Here is a 21,112-nt window from a genome sequence, read left to right on the forward strand (position 1 = left end):
AGGGCATTCATCGAGTGCACCTTTTCAATCTTAATGGCCTTCTTGAAGTCACTGCCGGGGAGAAGTCCTCGCTCCAAGATGTACCTCTTCATGTAGTCTTCTGTCTGCACTTGGACGGCCTCCTTGTTGAATCTTTCAAGGTAATCTCGAAGAGGTTCTTTGGGTCCTTGTACTACGGCCTCGAGATTGGCTTCCGATTTCGGTTGTCGTCGGGAGGCTGTGAAGTGGCTCAAGAAGAGTTCTTTGAGCTCGGTCCAGGAATGGAGGGAGTTCGAAGGGAGGTTCCTGTACCAATTCATCGCTCCCTTCCTGAGGGTGGTCGGGAAAATGCGGCACTTGATCGAGCCTCTGACGACGTGATAGTCCATGACCGCTTCGATGCTCCGAATATGGTCGTCGGGGTCAGTGGTTCCGTCGTATTGGTCCAATACTGGCGGTTTTTCCATCCCCCGAGGGAGGTGGGCTCTCCGGATACTGGCGGACAAGGGGCTGCGGAAGTCCTCCTCGTCGCTCGGTCCTGGTGAATGGTAGTGCCTGTTTCGTCGGGGATCCTCTTGGTTGTTACCCAACGCAGCTTTGGAGGGGCCCCGACGGCCCTGTTCGGGGGAGGGGCTTCTTTGTTCAGCGGTTTCAGGTTTCTGGTTCTTCCTGTTCTTTCTGTGTGGAGAACGGGAACGAGTCCTCCGGCGGCGATGTCTTCTCGGGGGGAGACCTTGAAGAGGACGGGGAACGCCGACGGTATCTTCTCGGCGGTGAGCGCGAGGAGGAATAGGAGCGTGACCTGTAGCGCCTCCGTGGAGAGGGGCGACGTCGCCGCTGTCTTTCCAGTTCGTGAATTCGGTCGTCCTGAATTCTGAGGAGGCTGTTCGTCAATTGTATTTCTTTGAGCAAGCGGACGGTGATGGGGTCAGCATCCTCGGGAATGTTGAGCGGTTCCTCTTCTTCTCCATGACGGGCTCTCCACCTCTCGGAGGTGTGGGTGAATGAGGAAGCATGTTGCCCGTCTCGGAGGTCGGTCTCATTCACATTCTGAGCATGTTCCGGCACGTTGGTCGTTCTGATCTGCTCGCCGTTCTGAACGTGCCCTTCTGGAGGAACATGGTCAACATTCTGGACCTATTGTAGGACCTGCAACAGCTGAGTGTCCCGGGTTTCATGCCCGGACCTTTGTCGCCGACGATCCCCCCGACGATGATTAGCTAGCTCGCGGGAGGATTCCTCGATCAGCTCGTGAAGGAGGAAAGGGTCAGCGTTTGGGATGTTGTTGTTGTCAGCCATGACGATCGGGGATGATTAGCTTTGATCTTTGTTCTTTAAAGATGGGGAAGCAAGTTTCCCACAGACGGCGCCACTGATCGTACCTGATCAGAAGAATCGTCGTAGGCTGCTCGGACTGGATCTTCTAGGAAGGAGAAAAAGGGGGGGTGTACCTGCAAGGTACTCCAATGCCAAAGTAAGTTGACGAGCAAAGGAGCGCAAGTACTAGCTAAGAGTGAGTAAGAATTGAATACCTGACCCTCTAGTTAAAGAGGGTATATATAGCCCCCAGCGCTGGGCCATGATCTCGCTATTGGGTTGGATTCCCAAGCCCAACTAGGAGACTGCCAGGTTTCCTGAGCGAAAATATCGGAGGTGCGTGTATGCCCTCTGTCCTGGTTAACCGCTCCGAAGTTCCAGGGAGACGCGGTCTTTCAGGAGCCACGTGGAATCCGAGTTGTTCGGAGGGTTGAATATGAAGGAACCCTGCGCGGAGCAGAGTCCTCGGCAACGAAGGTGTTCGCGGGCTCGTCAGTGCCGAGCATGTTGGTGTCACATGCTCGGGGATATAGGGCAGCCGAGCATGTCTAAGGTGGGCATCCTATCTGCGTAGGAGGGCCGCAGAGGGACGTGAGCCTCTGAGGTTTATTGGGCCGAAAATCATAGTGGGCCTAACCTTGGCCCAGTCCAGAACAATTGTTATAAAACTCTCAAAATTAGAAACATGTTAATCATATATTAAAGATAGTTTCCTTTTGAGTTAGAAAAAACACAAGTCCTTCTCTGCAAGAAACAAGAAAAAATATAATCATAAATACAACTCTACTTGTTTCCCTTGAATTTATTGCCCAACATTTTAAAATAGGTTCATCAATAAAGTTCTGCTAACAAACTATTCTCATACGCTGAAAAAAGTCATCAAACAACCTTTATCAATCCACCTTATAATACAAAAATCCTGGCAGAGATTTTTCTCGGGAAGACTGCAATTATTGAAAATGAAATATATAGGACTGTTGACATTAGTAATTCAATTTTCTGAATACAGTTTTCTGCTTCTTGTGGATTCAAATCTGTACTACTACTATCTTCTGGTCAGGATGACTTCTGACCAATCAATCCCTTGATACAGGTTCCATTGTTGCCTCATAACATATATGATTTGTAGCCACTAATTGGCTTAAAAGTCATCCCTAAGATGATTTTTGCTACTATGTGTCGAAATTGAGCCGTGTTAGTGTTACCAATATGAAGAGAACATTACAAATACTTGAGTGGTCATAATTAAGCACTAATTTGAACCTTCCTATCTCCTTTAACTTTCAAGTGAGAGATCTACAAAAGATGTGGTGTATATGTGCTCTCTTATTGAACTTACTGGTCCTTAATAGAGAGATATCAAAAGGAGATTTCATGTGATCTCTCTTCTCATGGACCCCATCATTTAACAACCAATTCTCAACAAAATAGATTCCAAGAAACTCTTGAGACTATAAATACACTACCTTCCTTCACAACTATCAAAACTCATTTACATACTCAACCATCAAAAGCTAGTTACGTTATTCTTATATTTGAGAGCTTTACTTGTTCTTTGAAACATTTGAAATGGGCTTTCATTTACCTGCAGTTATTAGATGTGCTTCATTGAGCAGAAGCCGAACATCATCAAAGGCACTGAATATGCCAAAGGGCTATCTTGCCGTGTATGTCGGAGAAGAAATGAAGCGGTTTGTGATCCCCATGTCATACTTGAACCAAACTTCATTTCAAGATTTGCTGAGTCGTGCAGAGGAAGAGTTCGGATATGATCATCCAATGGGTGGCCTCACAATTCCTTGCACAGAAGATGTTTTCTTGCATGTTACTTCTGGCTTCAATGGACTATAAATCTACAACTGCAAGAGACTGACATAGACTAGTATTGAAATTTTGTACAATAGGCATATTTTAAACTTGTATATTTTTCTGATTCCTTTATTGGAAAAAAGATGCTATCTTCATCCTAAATAGCCCAGTAAATTACAAAAATAACAAAGACAAATATGTAAAATGGAGTTGTTTTGGGCGACATTTTTGTCTCTTTTAGATTAACTAGCATAAAAATTAAAGCATTTGGCAAACGGCTTTAAAGCTCGTTAGTTACTAGTTAGTACTATTTTCGAAATAGAAATGTCTTAACCCCTATGCTCTATAGCTCCCTTGAAACACTTCCTGATAATAACTACCTATGATTCCAAATCAGTTGCACATGTGAATCCATTCTCAAGATGGGTTCTGGTGTACACAATTTCTGTTAAATTATAGGCATGACTTCTGTTACTCCATAAATCCATTTGTTGTGCCTGAAACATTGAATATGCAAGGTTTTAAAATTGACATGATAATTAAGTTACAGGTAAGACAAAAAATGAACCACAAATACCTAACCATTCTCTACAACACGTGATAATTAATAATCTTGCAAAACCAGCAATTAACAGATATAGTGAAACTAGCATCACATCTTCAATATTTGATAGCACCAGCTATTAACAGGTATAATGAAACTAGCAACATGCTCTATGTGGCAAACTCGGCTGTGGCATTTATTCTGTCATGCAGCACTTGAGCATGCATGCTCACCGAGGCTCTGAGCTCATGGACCATAAGAAAGAAAGCACCGATCCACATTCTATAATAACTGAAACACCTTAATGATAAACAAACACCCAACAAAACTAAATTGCATACTTGGCTCATTTCAAACAGCAGAAACAGCCTGAAGTAGGGACTAAGATCTCCCTTATTTTAAACAGCCATCTTCATCTCAATCTTCTGGTGAGGATCATAGTCAATGAGCTTGAAGTCAGTAGCCACAAAAGAATCTATATCTTTCTTCATTGAATTGATTTTCAAAGTCTGCATTGGAGTCAGTTTAGTCAGCATGTAAACTAGTAACCGAGCACAAATTTATAGTAATAAATGGTAAAAAAAAATAGTGTGCCTAACTACATAAAAACAAATTATTTTCTTAAACATTACACATACTGGAAAAGGTTTTGGCAGGTTATGAAGCTGTTCCTGCAAAGGCGTCACATGAGTTTGATAAACATGTGCATCTCCAAGAACATGGATAAAATCACCTGGAACAAGGTCTGACAAGAAAAATATATAATATAAGAATTGATGGTTTCAATTTTAAATTAATTCTTGATACCTTTAGAGATATTATGATATCAACCCAATAAAGTTTTGAATCCCAAGTCCAACAACACCCAACCTAATTCAACAACAACTAAAACCACCAAAGACTGAGTCAATTGATTTCATTAAATCTTCTGACAAGTATTAGATCCAAAGACCATTTGCCCCGAAATTTCTCTAATTGGTTTGGCTCATAATTTTCTTTGATCTACCTCTAAGTATTAAGCTATCCTCCACCTTTTAAGCTCCCCTTTTCTACAAGCCTTCTCCATACATACCCCCAAACCACCAAAGACAAGACTACCATCTTCTATTCTACAATGGGGGAACTCCGACCTTATTACTAATTATTGTAATTATAACTTTACTCTTAAAATTTGGATTGTCTATAGCTCGATGCTATAAAACCGGCTTGTAAGGTGAGGAATGCATCCCACTTATAAACATTTTCATGTCATATTACATCCAATGTGGGTCCTTGTAACCATAAGCAATAGAGTTCAAATCCCCTCGAGGACAGTTATAATATAGTCTTCAACTATTAATAATGTGGGACCCACAACACTCATCACGCCGGACATATAGAGCATGACCCAAGTGGCGTGACAGCGGGTAGTCCAACGGATCTTTGATAGACTGTAATACCATCATAAAATTGGGGTTATGGCGAACTCAACCTAGAAAATCAACTTGTAAGGTAAAAGGTATCATCCACTTATAACACATTTTCAAACCATATCCTATCCAATGCGGGACCCACAATACTTACCTCGTCTTATGCAATTATTCATCCATCTTAACATTCTCATCTCTACTTTTACATTGGCGAAAACTGTGTTTCCACAACGTGAATCCATATTTTTAGCTTTTCATTTGTTTATCCGTAGCTTTTTTATCCAACCTTTACAAGTGTAGCAAAACTATCTCAATACATTTTGTGTAAAAGCAAATATACCAAAATGGCTACAAAAATGCTAAAACTTGAAAAGTGAATTATGATAGAATATTGGAAAGAGAAACATAAAAATAAGAGCTTTAACCCCTGTATTCAAAACCATTAATGTTACTATTAAAGGATACATAAAACTGTCACTGTATCAACCTCCACACATGACTTAAAGTAAGGACATGCTCACCTGCCTTGTGTTGAAATTATTAGAAGAATAGGGGCAGGAAGAAACCAACTCTACACCATTTGGTCAAAAACATCAGATACCATATTCTAAATCAAATACCCCATAAACTTAAGCATTGAGGTGAAAAATCGCGAACGGTTTTGATATTACATCTCCAATAGTTTGAACAAACCAAATAAGCCTAACTTCCTAGGGTAAACCTCAATTTAACCAAAAAAATCTAAATCAAGATTGGGCTGAGCTCGGCTCATGAACATTTTACTATTTACCACCCCAGGCCCCTCCTCTATACAGGAAGTGAATAGTTGTGTAATTCAAATCTATGAAAACCAACACCAAGTAACGAGCCTAAAGACATTTATAACCAAATAAAATAACATAAATTATCTTTTATTACACCCACAAAACCTCAAGATTTAAGATGATGTATACATATTATAAAATAGTTTACTTTACAGAAGATGCTTAGATAAGTTTGCATACCACAAATATGAGCAATCATGCATGTAAGGAGGGCATAAGATGCAATGTTGAATGGCACACCCAGGCCCATATCAGCAGATCGCTGATTCATTTGACATGATAACTCCCCATTTGCTACATAGAACTGCAAAAATTAAAATTTAGAGTGTAAATTAATAGGATAGGAGACTAGAGGTATGGAGAGAATTTTCAAACAGAAACCCAAATAAAGTTGCATACCTGTGCAGACATGTGGCAGGGTGGAAGTGCCATCAATTTAAGATCTGCTGGATTCCATGCAGAGAGAATGATCCGTCTATCATCAGGATTGTGCTTTATCTTGTTGATAACATCTAAAAGCTGATCAACTCCTTGGCCGGTATAGTCATTATGCATGTTCGTATACCTATAAAAGGTAAGATGGGAAATAAAGAGCATATTACAACATAAGTAGTCTACTAATCTACTGGAAAAAAGTTATCATAAATCCACGTACCTGGCACCAAAGTGCCTCCACTGAAACCCATAAACAGGTCCTAAGTCACCCTCCTCCCTCTCTGACAAACCAATGCTGTAATAAATGTAAAGCCACTCAATAAATACAAGAAGAGATATGTACAATTTTGTATTTAAAAGTTCCAACAATTAACAATCATGTTCACCTATCAAGGAATTCCCTGGATGCATTATCATCCCATATATGAATGCCTTTTTCCTGTAACACCTGTCAATATAAGTATGGGTTATATAACATGCTCACAATAGCGCTCTGCCTCTGTCAAACCAAAGCTCAGATAACATAAAATACCCCAGTTCCATACACCATAGTGACTAAGAAAGTTGAGTAATTATATGTGTATGGATAAGATCGATAAAAGATATAATACCTTGGCATTTGTTGAGCCACTGATAAACCAAAGAAGCTCTTCAACAACTCCACGCCAAAATACTCTCTAACAATCAAATGTAGATGTCACTTTAAATTTTTTATCAAAATATACAAATAGATATTCCTCTTCTCCAATAAAGACCGAGAGTGTTATGCAAACAAATAAGTAAATAACAAAAGCAACTCTTCCTAAATAAAGACCGAAAATCAGTGAACAAAAAAATTAGTTAACATTAAAATTACATGTTATTTTACACAGTTGATTAACACAACTTAAACCATAATCTCTGACATACCTTAGTTGTTAGAAGAGGAAAGCCTCTGCGCAGATTGAACCTCACCTGTGGAATTATCACATACAACGTAAGCATATAAATTGCATCAACCCACAGTACACTAACTGAAATTTTACCTGGCAACCAAATTTTGACAAGGTTCCAGTCCCTGTCCTATCACCTTTGGAGGTACCTTGAGATATGATTTCTTGAACCAGATTAAGATACATGTACTCCTCATGCCTCTCAAAAACCATTTTCGGAAGAAAAGAGAAGTTCTGAACCTCAAATTTTTTAGAAGCTGGTTTATTATCAATAGGTGAATCAGTATTCCGACTCAAGGACTCTGCTACAGAACTTCTTACACGCACATAAGTGGTGAAAGAATATCGGATATTGTTTTCCACCTTAGGAAAGGATGAGTACCACGGCCGAAATATTGTGAAATCAATTGGAGGCATAAAAGTGTCACACTCAATGCTTGTGTGAATTTCTGTGATGTGGATAGCTTCACATTCAGGTGCATTGAGAGCATCTCTATACATAAAAATAATCACCTATAAGTCTATATACGAGAAAATACTAAACTTGAAAAATGAAAGAGAAGAGAAACAAGGAAAAATAAAACAAAAGTAATACCTAAATATCTCACCACCCCCAATAACAAATATTTTCTCAATTGATGTACAATAAGGAGAAGCCGCTAAAAGTTCCAATGCAGAAGACATACTTCCACAAATAACAACATTATCCGCTGCTTTAACATCAAAACTACCCGAGCGAGTCAAAACAACATTAAGACGACCGGGAAGAGGCCTGAACTGAAGAGGGATACTCTCCCATGTTTTTCTTCCCATAACAACGGCATTCTTCTTCCCGGATTCGTTAGTCGTCGTAGTTATCTCTTTGAAAAACTTGAGATCAGTAGATAATCTCCACGGCAACTTTCCATCCTTACCAATGCCCATATCTTTGGTGGCAGCCACTACCACTTGGTAAGTCCTCTGTAGGTTAGGCATTGGGTTGATACCACCATTTCCATTTCCATTTCCGTTATACATTACAGAGGAATCAGCAGCCATAGCAGAACTTCGAAACCGTGATAATTTTAAAGATTGCTTCTGATGAAAACAGGGACTGCACAACCAATTCTTTTGGAAGTGCAGTGCAATCTGAAACCCGAAAAGTAAATATTATGAAATGTATGAACAATAACTTGCTAGAATACACAAGAACAAACCCTAAAAAATTCAAGATTTCAGCATGAATTGAAGAAGAGGAAATTGAAGAACGACGAAACTAACCGATATGAAATTGAGGCGCGAAATTTTGAAATGGTGATGAGGTGAGAGTGAGTGAGAATGGAGCTTTGTGTTTTGATTTAGAATAGTTGTGGGTGGAGAGATGAAACGGAGACGACGAGCGGAGATGATGACGGCGAGAGAAACTGCCGCCGGTACGACTGCGACGATAGGGTTTGGTTGAAATTTTGCTACAGTTTGTGTTAAAAGAGTGATATGCAAGTACACAAGTACAAAATTGATTTAATAATGTTATATAAAGAAAAAATAAAACAAATCAAATTGTTTAAAAAAGATACAATTTGACATGTGGCAAAAAGTATAAAGAAACAATTGATAAAATTCCAGTAGTACAATTTTTGACACCATACTCTAAATGGTATACAAATTTTCTAAGAAATGTTAGTTGTTAAAGAAACAAAGTCGAATGTTTTAGGAATGATATAATCTGAGAGACAGGGAGACCATAGAGTAATCTCTCACAACAACAATTCTTTATTGTATTAAACTTATACTAAAAGCAATCCATTAAGGCATTTCTTTTTCTTCCAATTACTTTAACTAAGAAAAGAAAGAATCAAACATTTCTGAAATCTGTACAAAAAATAAACTAAGAAACTTTCTCATTCAGTTATTCACCTTTTTGTTTAGACTGCTGCAGCATAAAGGCCAACAACAAACATAGATTGAAAGCACATTTGATAATGCTGCCATAAAATTTCATTTAGTTTGTTACAATTGTATGACCATACAAATTTGACAACAATGTTAACATCAAGCTATAGAGATCATGAATCAGCATTTGTCTCATCCAACAAAGTTGTTTCAGGTGCAGCATTTTGAGCTTCAAGTAGCTTCATTTGGTGCTCTGCATGTTCCCTTTCACACGCTGTAATTCCCATAATAATATCCAGCATAGTTCCGGTAGTGCCAAAAAATACAAGAGGTCCAAGAGATTTACGCTTAATTCCTACCGGAATTGCCAGCAAAGCTCCTGCCACAGAGAATACCCAAGTTCCCAATGCACTGCAAATTTTCTATGTTCAGTAACTAACTAACATTGCTAACAAAATTCACCTTTCAAGATGTCATTTACAACATAACAGAGAAAAAAAACTTAAAAGGTAATGAAGGAAACAAATAATATAAACAAAATCACAGAAGAATTAAGAACAAACTTACCACACTCTCCCTATAGCTATGTTGTACGTTCTATAAAGCACCGATACGGACACGTTGACACCGACAATAATTTTAAAAAGAAATTGAATAATTGAAGATAATCACAAGCATCAGCGTGGTGTCGGCGTTGATAGTGACACGGACGCTTTTTTCGGAGGTGTCGGTAGGTTTCCCCCACTTAGAAGCTCACCAGATCGGCAAACGTAACCAATTCAATACACTATCTAGCATACTTGCTGGGGCTTAAGGCCCAGACCAGGTAACTAATCTAACAGAATTGTTTACAGAATCATAGAAAATGAAAGCGAGGAATCGGTTATGAATAGTGTGAAAATGAAAGGGAGAGGAAATAGACTAACTTGGCAACAGAACAGTCTTCGAGATGCTTTACATTTTCTTCGGCTCCTCCCATTGATGAATGAATAGCGGTTGCTAGGTTTTTCAGTTTCAGTGATGGATGGATAAGCGAGACTTGGCTTCTCCGCTGGTGGCTAAATCATTCATGGATCTATATTATTTGCTTAATATTTCTTATATTAAAGATTGTAGAAGATTATAAAAATAAAACATTAAACAAATTGATTCACACAAATCAAATTGTTTGAAAAAGGCACAATTTGACATGTGGCAGTGGGTATAAAAGTCTTTTCCATGGCATATATATTTCGAATATTAAAAATAAAGCGATTGATTGACACTAACACAAGAATAGAAATAGAAGAATTTACCTGGGAGTTCCGGAAGCACGGTGCACCGGCGAGATGGATGAGAATTGAAAGTGCAGTATCGAATCCACGAAACGGAGTGGCGACGGCGGCTCTAGTTTGAGGCTGGAAGTGTAGTTGGTGATCGATGAGAGGTTGAACGTCGTGAAGCTTGCGTCGAAGCCTGTTCGTAACCCTATATTGGTTTTGCAGGTAAGGGTATGTAAGTAGTTATGGACAGGTGTAGTTTTAGTTTTTTATTACGTCATCAAGAAATAAAATAAATAAATAAATAAATTACTTTGGTTTGTTGAGGGGGAATATTTATTTCAAAAAAAAAGTAGAAATAAATTTGTTGGAAAGTATACAAGGAAAATAAACTATTTTTTATTTGAATTTTTTCCTACAAATTAACTTTATAGACTATGATAATTATAATAGTTATTCATTCATGGTTCAGAAATATATATATAGAGAGAGAGTTTGAAAACCAATTGTATGGTGAATGAATTATTGATAGATGTGAGTGGGAGCCATGGCTCATTAATGATCACACGGTACTGTCTTGAAGGCTTTCGTAGAGGACTACTCGAAATGTGATATTACATGCCCCACCTTTGGAAAATTACTTAATGTATTTTAGACAAGCTCTAAACACATCAAATATCTTGTCCTTGTTTTTGTAAGACAAGTGATATCTCCCTGTACTTGATATCCAACTAATAAACCATGCTATCTACTTTTACTTGTATCTACCAGCAATCTCCTTGGAAGCTGCTGCAACTTTGTATGGATAAACTACTGCCACATTGTTGATCTAACCGTAAAATGTTGGAGAGAAAATGAAGCGCTTTGTTATCCCTATGTCTTTCTTGAACCAACCTTCATTTCAAGACTTACTGAGTCAAGTAGAGGAAGAATTCGGATATGATCATCCGATGGGTGGCCTTACAATTCCTTGTGCAGAAGATGTTTTCTTACATATTACTTCTAGCTTCAATGGACTATAAATCTACAACTGTAAGAGACTAACATTAGCGTAGCAGTGACATTTTGTACAATAGTCACAACTTAGATTTGTATATTGGAATTGGTTAGAATTGTCCATCTGAATGACAAATTCAGGAACAAATTATTTGTTATTATTTATTTCTAATCATAGTGATTCGTTATATTCAACAACTCATTGGGCTCCTATATGCTTCTTTTTATAAATTCTAAAACCGACTTCTCTTCCGAAAAAAGAAAATATATTGTTTATCAAATTTTTCTAGTGTTGAAGTTGAAGGCATGTTGAAGGAAGTTCTTATAATTATCAAACCAATTACTCTACATTTGTTGGCCTAATAAAACATCAGCCAAACTCTAATAGTAAATGTGCTATCTTATATATAAGCTTTCAATTTTTACACATTCCTTATGCTTCTGATGCTTGCAAGCCATGAAGCCATAAGATATACATTAATGAATAAAAGGCCAACAGGAAACACTTAGTCCACCTTTAAACTATTCATCCTCTGCATGAGTTTACAATATCTATATTGACTTGAAATTCATGTTTAACTGCTATTATATGTAGATTATGGCTGGACACATAATTGGCAATGAAAAACTTTTCACAATTAGGTCAATAAGTGATAAGCCTGAAGTCTATTAATTGATGGGTTTAGCTTCTGTTTTAGTCATGGAATTTCCCCTGAAATATAAGAACCGCATTTTTTTCAATCTCTTTACCAAAAGTATATTTTTAATTTGCAAGAGTATACTAAATGTAGGGAAGTTGTGACAATCAAGTTTGAAATCATTGCAGGTTAAAGAAACATTTTTCCTTAAAAGTTTTTTATTTGAGTTTTGTTGTATCATCTATGGACTATGGCCTCGCCAATACTACTCTTGTACATTACCATATCTATTAGTATATAGTAGTAATTGACAGTATCCACAAAATAGTGCATGTTTTGTGTTTGTGAATAGAATACAAATATTTAAGATGACACAAAAAATAACGGATGAATTCACAAGAATATAGTTTGATGAGATTATCGTTTCAGATTTCCACTTAAGAGGAAACATCAAAATGGATAAAAAAAATTCTGGATGTACAATTTTTTTCTAAACTAGTCAAGCCTACACTATTCTATGTTATCAAGCCAATAAGACTTTTTTTTGCCCTATGAATTAGTTATAGGTTGTTCAAGCGAGAAGTTGTATGTAAGAAGATATCTTCCTTGCAGGGAATTGTAAGACCGCCCATTGGATGACAGTAACCAAATTCCTCTTCAGCTTGACTAAGCAATTCTTGAAATAAAAGTTCGTTCAAGAATGATACTGGAATCAAGAACCTCCTCGCTTTCTCTCCAACATACACTGCAAGATAGCCTTTTGGGACTTCCATTTCTTTGCTAGATGATGATCGTCTAATACTAGGTAAGCGAAAACCCATTCTTGTTTTTGTTTCTTGACAGAAGAATGATCTCAAAGAAGTGATCTAGATTTCTGATGCTTCAAAGTATGAATGGTTTGTGTTATTTGTAAACTCAAGAATGGAGATATATATATATATATATATATATATATATATATATATATATATATATATATATATATATATATATATATATATATATATATATATATAGAAAACCAATTGTATGGTAAATGAGCTATTGAATGAGGTTTAGTGGGAGCCATGGCTCATTAATGATCACATGGTGCTGTCTTGAGGGCTTTCATACACGAAATGTGAGATTACATGCCCCACCTTTTGGAAAACTAGTCATATATTTCAGACAAGCTCTAAACACCAAATATTTCTTAGCTGTGCATAACATTTTCATTTTCTGAATGGTTACATTGTTGACACAGCTATGTAATGTGGGACAAGTATTTAATTACTCTGTTGAGTCTTAAGAAATCATTCATTTAATCTAGACAGTTTCATGTGATCTCTTGTCAACATTAAGCTGTGTTGTCAATGTGAAGAGAACATGTGCCATGTGTCAATGCATGTTTGAAAAGAAATGAGTAGGCATAGTAGTACAAGTATTGAGTTTAACATTAGTCTTTCATTCACAAAGTGGGGTTTGCACTCTTGTCGAACTTATTGATCTTTGACAGAGGCATCTAAGACAACACCATGTGATCTCTCATCTCATGCCCCCCATCTTTTATTACATTAATTTCTCTAGCAAAAGGATTTCAAGAAACTCTTGGAAACTATATATGTAGAGTATCCTCCTTCATAACAATCACAAATCACTCGAGCAATTAAGCTTAGCTACGTTTTCATACATCTTAAAAATTTAGCTGGTTCTTCAAAATATTTGAAATGGTTTTTGTTTACCTGCAAATATTAGATGGACTGTAAATCTAGGTAATCTCACATTCATTCCACATTCAATTTGGAAGAGAATGGCTTCCACATTCTATATATGCTCGTTATTAGTTTTACAAATAACAATATTCATTCTGGCACTGAAGCATCATAATTCAAGTTATTACTTTTTCTTCTACTACTTTGAGACCATTCAAATTATAGAATGATAATTTGTTTGACGGATTTTGAGGATATTTCTAAATTCTATAATTGGATTGAAGTGATCCTTAAATCTGCCGAATTATCTATTTCTCAATGAATGGAAAAGCTGCTTGTTTCTTTTCTTGCAAGAGAGAGGCGAGACAAGGGATCCCTTTACTCAAAGTAGAGCAATTACTTATCAGTCAGTTTTTTTTATCAATGGTCCAAGTGGAAATCACATCCCTATAGATGTTTTATATGATGATGATGTTTTGATTTTTTGCAAGGGAACCATGTCTAATATGAGGGCTGCTATTCATAAATTCCTCTAAGAATATTAAGAATTTGTTGTGCTTTTCTCTTCATCTACTTAGTGATCCCTATCTTCAAACTGAAATCTAAAGTCAAGCATATGTAGCCACTGCTGATAATATCGAAGTAAAGCTTTTAGCTTGGAAGCTTCCTTACGTTCAATTGCCGACATGGTGCAGTTCGTGAAAATTTTCATCCATAATAGGTTTTATCTATTGCTTTACCTTTTGTATTTGGTTAGTTTCTCTTCTCAAACAAGTTTATCAATGCATTAGGAACCTCATCTGGAATGAGAACATTAATCATGACTAATGAAGCTGCCCCTCTTAAGCTAAATTGGGATTTGCTGACCTTTGATCGTCATCCTTACTCAAAGCTAGGGATCATAGGGCTCATAAGACCATTTCTTATTCTATTGATCCCTCCATCCTCCATGGTCGTAAAATGGGAATGGCTCAGGTAAAGGAAAATAGTATTTGGAAGATTAGCAAACATGATAAGGTGAATTTCTTTTGTGATTGCCAAGTAACATATCTGTTAATTCACCTTCATCATTTAACTATTAAGGTTAGTGATTTTATTCAAAATGATAGACGGATTGTTCCTCACCCTGATTTTGCACGATGGTAAGTCTCAAGATAATCTCATATGGAAGCATTCCACTAATGAAACTGTTACTTTTAAGTATGCATATCAAGTTATTCCTCTCCAATTCGAGGTCATTCTTGGGCCCAGCTTATTTGGCATAATTATATTCCCCTTCAAAGTCTACTCTATTTTGGAGGATTGTTTACAACAAAATAGTTACTAATGAAAATTTGATCAACAGAGGTCTCTGAATGTGGCCTTTCTCATTATTGTTAAACTCGGAACATCACAAACATCTCCTTTAAAAGATTTTACACAAGAGGCAACTCATGAGTAAATTCAAAGAGGTTTAAAATATTTTGCATAGTAAATATAGAATTACTCTTATATCATTATATTACACTTATCACCCAGACACAGGATCAAGGGAGCATTCAAACTTCCCCTCTTTTACAACCCTGAAGTTTCATTATTTAATTCGTACTTCAAGTGAAACTTAGCTCTTCAGCTGATGAGAATTGAGGTAACTTCTTTGATAGACACCAATTTGATGGCCATTATATATCAATTAGTGATGGGGATGAAAATAACTAGTTTTTTTCTTCTGTTCTGGTATCTATATTGATTTGAAATTCATATTTAACTGCTATTTCATTTGTATCTATATGGCTGGACACAGAAAACTGACAATGGAAAACTTTTTATTATTGGGTCAATAAGTGGTAAACTTGAAGTCTATTATTTGATAATTTTTGCTTCTGTTTTACGATTTAATTAACTGCATCTCTAATATTAATTAATATTAGTTTGATTAGATTAATTCACAACAACAAAAAAATAACATGGATTCGCAAGAATATAGTTTTGATTAGATTCTCATTTCAGATTTCCACTTTAGAGGAAACATCAAAATTGACGGATGTACAAAAAATATGTCTCAACTAGTCAATCTACAATGTTCTATGCTAACATTCAAACGAACTTTTTGCCATATGAATTAACTATAGGTTGTTCAAGCGAGAAGTTGTATGTAAGAAGACATCTTCTTTGCATGGAATTGTAAGACCACCCATTGGATGACAATAACCAAATTCCTCTTCAGCTTGGTTAAGCAATTCTTGAAATAAAGGCTCGTTCAAGAATGATATTGGAATCAAGAATCTCCTCGCTTTTTCTCCAACATAAACTGCAAGATAGCCTTTTGGGACTTCCACGTCTTTGCTAGATGCTTGGCTTGCACTAAATGATGATCGTAAGCGAAAACCCATCCTTGCTTCTGTTTCTTCACAATAGGATGATGTAAAAGAAGTTGTAGAAGAAAGAAGTGAACTTGAATTATGATGCTTCAAGGTATGAGATGAGTGGTTTGTGTTGCTTGTAATCCCATAATGGATGTATATATAGAGTTTGAAAACCAATTGTATGGTGAATGAGTTATTGAATGGGGTTTAGTGGGAGCCATGTCTCATTAATGATCACATGGCATTGCCTTGAAAGCTGTCATAGAGGACTACACGAAATGTGAGATTACATGCCCCACCTTTTGGAAAGATATAGCCTATAAAAGAGACTTGTTATGGAATTCTAAATATGTTTCAGACAAGCTCTAAACATATCAAATATTTTGTTCACGTCTCTCTAAGACAAGTGATGTGTACCATCTTTGTATGAATAAACTGCTTCCACGTTGTTGATCTAACCGTAAAATCAGACTGCATATTCATAGTATATTCGCCTAGTAAAAAAGAACTGATTCGGCTGAAATTTGGAATTTGATATACATTCCCTCTATGTGGGCTGGTTATTGATACAAATCATAAGTCATAGTTGCTAGAAAAATCAGAAAAGTTTGTCCCTCTGCATAAAATAAGGCATATGATATAAATATAAAACTGTAATTTTTTTTTATGATGTTTGCAAGCTTGAATGAAGAGACTGATTCACTAGTAGCAACTACCGATCTGTGAAGAAAATTAGAGATGTTTTAACATGGCGGCATGTCTGAAACATAAGAATCATGTCATTGCAATTGCTTAAAAACTAGTAGGTTTTCTTATATATGTAGACTAATTTCATTTTGAGAATGGTCACCATGTCAGCATAGCTTCCTAATTTGGGAAAAACATGTAATTTTTAAGCAATTATTCAATCTTTGAGAAAGACCTCTAGACAGTAGCTTGTGATCTGTTGTGAACCATAGTCTGATTATCTCTAAGTAGGCCCTTCAGAACAATAAATATGTGCAATTTATAAATAGTGTATGACTGATATTTCTCATATTTTTGCAGATCATACATCGACATTAAGCTGAATTGTCAATATGAAGATAACATGTGCCATGTCTGATGCATGTCCGCAAAGAAGTGACTAGGCATTGTACAAGTATTGAGTTTGACATGCGAACATCTTAATTGATTTTCAGTGGTTACGGTTTTCACACTTCTTGAACATATTGATCTTGATAGAGGCATCTAAGACAGCACCATGTGATCTATTGTCTTCTGGGTCCTATCATTTTAACAATAATATTTCAAACAAATGGGTTTTAAGATACTATTGAAAACTATAAATGCACTATCTTCCTTCACAACTTCACAAACCACTCGAGCAAACAAATTTAGATACACTTTTCTTAAATCTGAGAAATTCAGCTTGTTTTTCAAACCATTAGAAGATGGGTTTCCGATTACCTTCTATTAGACGTCCTTCTTTTACAGGTAGCCAAGCATCGTCAAAAGCTGTGAATGTGCCAAAAGGTTATCTTGCAGTGTATGTCGGAGATAAAATGAAGCGCTTTGTTATCCCTATGTCTTTCTTGAACCAACCTTCATTTCAAGACTTACTGAGTCAAGTAGAGGAAGAATTCGGATATGATCATCCGATGGGTGGCCTTACAATTCCTTGTGCAGAAGATGTTTTCTTACATATTACTTCTAGCTTCAATGGACTATAGATCTACAACTGCAAGAGACTAACATCAGATTAGCAGTGACATTTTGTATATTAGTCATTGCTCAAATTTGTATAGATTTTTGATTTCCCTACTTTTGGAATGGGTTAAAATTGTCCTTCTGAATGACAAATTCAGGAACAAAATATTTGTTATTATTTATTTCTAATCATAATGACACATTATATTCAACAATTCTTTGGACTCCTATATGCTTCTATTTATAAATTCTAAAACTGACTTCTGTTAGATAAAAAAGAAAGTATACTGTTTATCAAGTTTCACTTCAATAAGTCATATTTTACTAATGTTGATTGCATGTTGAAGGAAGTTCTTATCATTATCAAACCTATTACTCTACATTTATTGGCCTAATAAAGCATTCAGCCAAACTCTAATAGTTGATAAGTTTTCTTGTATCTAAGCATCCAGTTTTTACACATTGCTTATGCTTTTGATACAGTTATGAATAAAAGGCCAACAGGAAACACTTTAACCATATTTAAACCATTCCTCCTCTGTATGGCTATCGAAACAAGAGTTTATAATATCTATATTGACTTGAAATTCATGTTTAACTGCTATTTATATGTAGATTATGGCTGGACGGCAATGGAAGGCATTTCATAATTAGGTCATTAAGTGATAAGTCTATACTCTATTATTTGAAGGGTTTAGCTTCTGTTTTAGTCTTGGAATTGGCCCTGAAATATACGAACTGCATTTTTCCGCTCTCTTTGCCAAAAGTATATTTTCAATTTGCGAGAGTATACTAAATGTAGGGAGGTTGTGACAATCAAGTTTGAAATCATTGCAGGTTAAAGGAAGGTTTTTCCTTTTGAAGTTTATTTATTTGAGTTTTGTTGTATCATCTATGGACTATGACCTCGCCGGTACTACTTTTACACATTACCATATCTATTAGTATATAGTAGAATTAGTGCATGTCTTGTGTTTGTGAATAGAATACAAGTATTTAAGATGACACAAAAATAAATTTTGATGAGATTGTCATTTCGGATTTTCACTCAAGAGGAAACATCAAAATGGATAAAAAAATTCTGGATGTACAATTTTTTTCTAAACTAGTCAATCCTACAGTATTCTATGTTATCAAGCCAATATGACTTTTTTTTGCCCTATGAATTAGTCATAGGTTGTTCAAGCGAGAAGTTGTATGTAAGAAGACTTCTTCCTTGCAGAGAATTGTAAGACCGCCCATTGGATGACGGTAACCAAATTCCTCTTCAGCTTGACTAAGCAATTCTTGAAATAAAGGTTCGTTCGAGAATGATATTGGAATCAAGAACCTCCTCGCTTTCTCTCCAACATACACTGCAAGATAGCCTTTTGGGACTTCCACTTGTTTGCTAGATGGTGATCGTTTAATACCAGGTAAGCGAAAACCCATTCTTGTTTTTGTTTCTTGACAGAAGAATGATCTCAAAGAAGTGATCTAGATTTCTAATGCTTCAAAGTATGAATGGTTTGTGTTATTTGTAAACTCAATAACGGATATATATAGAAAACCAATTGTATGGTAAATGAGTTATTGAATGAGGTCTGGTGGGAGCCATGGGTTCATTAATGATCACATGGTACTGTCTTGAAGGCTTTCATAGAGAACTACATGAAATGTGAGATTACATGCCCCACCTTTTGGAAAACTAGTGTGTATGAAAGAGACCTGAGATAACTTAATATATTTCAGACAAGCTCTAAACACATCAAATATTTCTTAGTTGTGTATATCATTTTCATTTTCTGAATAGTTACATTTTTGACACAGCTTTGTTATGTGGGGAATGAATTTAATTACTCTGTCGAGTCTTAAGAAATCATTCATTTAATCTTTGAGAAAGACCTCTAGACAGTTTCATGTGATCTCTTGTCAACATTAAGCTGTGTTGTCAATGTGAAGAGAACATGTGCCATGTCTGATGCATGTCTCAAAAGAAATGAGTAGGCATAGTAGTACAAGTATTGAGTTTAACATTAGCCTTTCATTCACAAAGTGGGGTTAGCACTCTTGTTGAACTTATTGATCTTTGACAGAGGCATCTAAGACAACACCATGTGATCTCTCATCTCCTGCCCCCATCTTTTTTACATTAATTTCTCTAGCAAAAGGATTTCAAGAAACTCTTGGAAGTTGGAAACTATATATGTAAGTATCCTCCTTCACAATAATCACAAATCACTGGAGAAATCAAACTTAGCTATGTTTTCTTACATCTGAAAAATACAGCTTGTTCTTCAAAATATTTGAAATGGTTTTTGTTTACCTACAAATATTAGATGGGCTTCAGTTAGCAAGACCCAAACATCATCAAAAAAGGGCTATCTTTGATTATACGTTGGAGAGAAAAAAATGAATTGGTATGTGATTTGATGTCATATTTGAACAAATTTTCATTTCAAAACTAGTTGAGTCAAGCAGAGGAAGAACTTGGATATGATCATCCAATGGGCGGCCTCACAATTCCTTGCACAGAAGATGTTTTCTTGCATATTACTTCTCGCTGCAATGGAGTATGAATCTAGGTAATCTCACATTCATTCCACATTCAATTTGGAAGAGAATGGCTTCCACATTCTATGTATGCTCGTTATTAGTTTTACAAATAACAATATTCATTCTGGCACTGAAGCATCATAATTCAAGTTATTATTTTTTCTTCCACAAAAAGGTTTTATTAAGGGAAGAAATGTCACTAACGACATTTGTCTTGCTTGTGAGGCTGTTAATATGCTTCATCATAGATCGTTTTAGAGGAAATGTTTTCATGAAAATTGACATTAGAAAGGCATGTGATACTATTAATTGGGAATTCTTAATTGAAGTTTTACGACCTTTTGGATTTCGCTCTAAATTCTATAATTGGATTGAAGTGATCCTTAAATCTGCCGAATTATCTATTTCTCAATGAATGGACAAGCTGCTTGTTTCTTTTCTTGCAAGAGATAGGCGAGACAAGGGAACCCTTTCCTCTTATTTGGATGATAACAGTCAGTTTTTTTATCAATGGTCCAATTGGAAATCACATTCCTATAGATGTTTAATATGTTGATGATGTTTTGATTTTTTGCAAGGGAACCATGTCTAATATGAGGGCTATTCAAAATTTGCCTACTAGATATGGTCAATTCATAAATCCCTCTAAGTTTGTGATGAATGCAAGCTCTATTCCTCCATCACAGAGACAAAATAGTAAGAATGTGTTGGGCTTCTCTTTTTGTACTTTTTCCTTCGTCTACTTGGTGATCCCTACTTTCAAACTAAAATTTAAAGTTAAGCATATCCAGCCATTGCTGGTAAGATGAAAGTAACACTTTCAGCTTGGGAACTTCCA

The 21,112-nt window shown here is 36.2% G+C and overlaps 2 protein-coding genes across 7 annotated transcripts; both read right to left on the minus strand.

The window, feature by feature from the left end:
* Nucleotides 1–1,714: 1,714 nt before the first annotated feature.
* Nucleotides 1,715–9,286, minus strand: LOC131660447 (bifunctional dihydrofolate reductase-thymidylate synthase-like). 6 transcript variants are annotated; one of them, XR_009300847.1, is made up of 13 exons: nt 9,146–9,283; nt 8,510–8,697; nt 7,845–8,377; nt 7,343–7,742; nt 7,227–7,271; nt 6,929–6,994; nt 6,704–6,765; nt 6,538–6,612; nt 6,282–6,447; nt 6,063–6,186; nt 4,288–4,394; nt 3,991–4,158; nt 1,715–3,602 (listed from the first exon to the last, which is right to left on the minus strand). XR_009300847.1 is itself a non-coding variant. In XM_058929693.1 (12 exons), the coding sequence occupies exons 1-12, from the start codon at nt 9,228–9,230 to the stop codon at nt 4,048–4,050; spliced, it is 1,962 nt and encodes a 653-aa protein (XP_058785676.1). In that variant the 5' UTR covers nt 9,231–9,283; the 3' UTR covers nt 3,609–4,047. The 6 variants fall into 6 exon arrangements, 1 of the variants encoding a protein (XP_058785676.1); XR_009300850.1 differs by lacking the exon at nt 8,510–8,697 and having other exon boundaries at nt 1,716–3,602; nt 9,146–9,286; XR_009300851.1 differs by lacking the exon at nt 9,146–9,283 and having other exon boundaries at nt 1,717–3,602; nt 8,510–8,966.
* On the minus strand, nt 9,113–10,569 carry LOC131660450 (uncharacterized). Its single transcript, XM_058929697.1, has 3 exons — nt 10,417–10,569; nt 10,048–10,179; nt 9,113–9,532 (listed from the first exon to the last, which is right to left on the minus strand). The coding sequence occupies exons 2-3, from the start codon at nt 10,098–10,100 to the stop codon at nt 9,295–9,297; spliced, it is 291 nt and encodes a 96-aa protein (XP_058785680.1). The 5' UTR covers nt 10,101–10,179; nt 10,417–10,569; the 3' UTR covers nt 9,113–9,294.
* Nucleotides 10,570–21,112: the final 10,543 nt, after the last annotated feature.

The sequence above is a fragment of the Vicia villosa genome, linkage group LG3, assembly GCF_029867415.1.
Source record: "Vicia villosa cultivar HV-30 ecotype Madison, WI linkage group LG3, Vvil1.0, whole genome shotgun sequence".
Lineage (NCBI taxonomy): Eukaryota > Viridiplantae > Streptophyta > Magnoliopsida > Fabales > Fabaceae > Vicia > Vicia villosa.

Bases quoted from the DNA above. Each gene is read 5' to 3' on its own strand.
- LOC131660447 (XM_058929693.1), bottom strand. From the start codon at position 9,230: ATGAAATTTTATGGCAGCATTATCAAATGTGCTTTCAATCTATGTTTG. The intron at 7,743-7,844 runs GTATTACTTTTG...TTTTATGTATAG, and splicing joins GGGGGTGGTGAGATATTTAG to AGATGCTCTCAATGCACCTG. The intron at 6,995-7,226 runs GTATGTCAGAGA...TTTGATTGTTAG, and splicing joins TTCCTCTTCTAACAACTAAG to AGAGTATTTTGGCGTGGAGT.
- LOC131660450 (XM_058929697.1), bottom strand. From the start codon at position 10,100: ATGGGAGGAGCCGAAGAAAATGTAAAGCATCTCGAAGACTGTTCTGTT. The intron at 9,533-10,047 runs GTTAGTCTATTT...GAAAATTTGCAG, and splicing joins GAAGACTGTTCTGTTGCCAA to TGCATTGGGAACTTGGGTAT.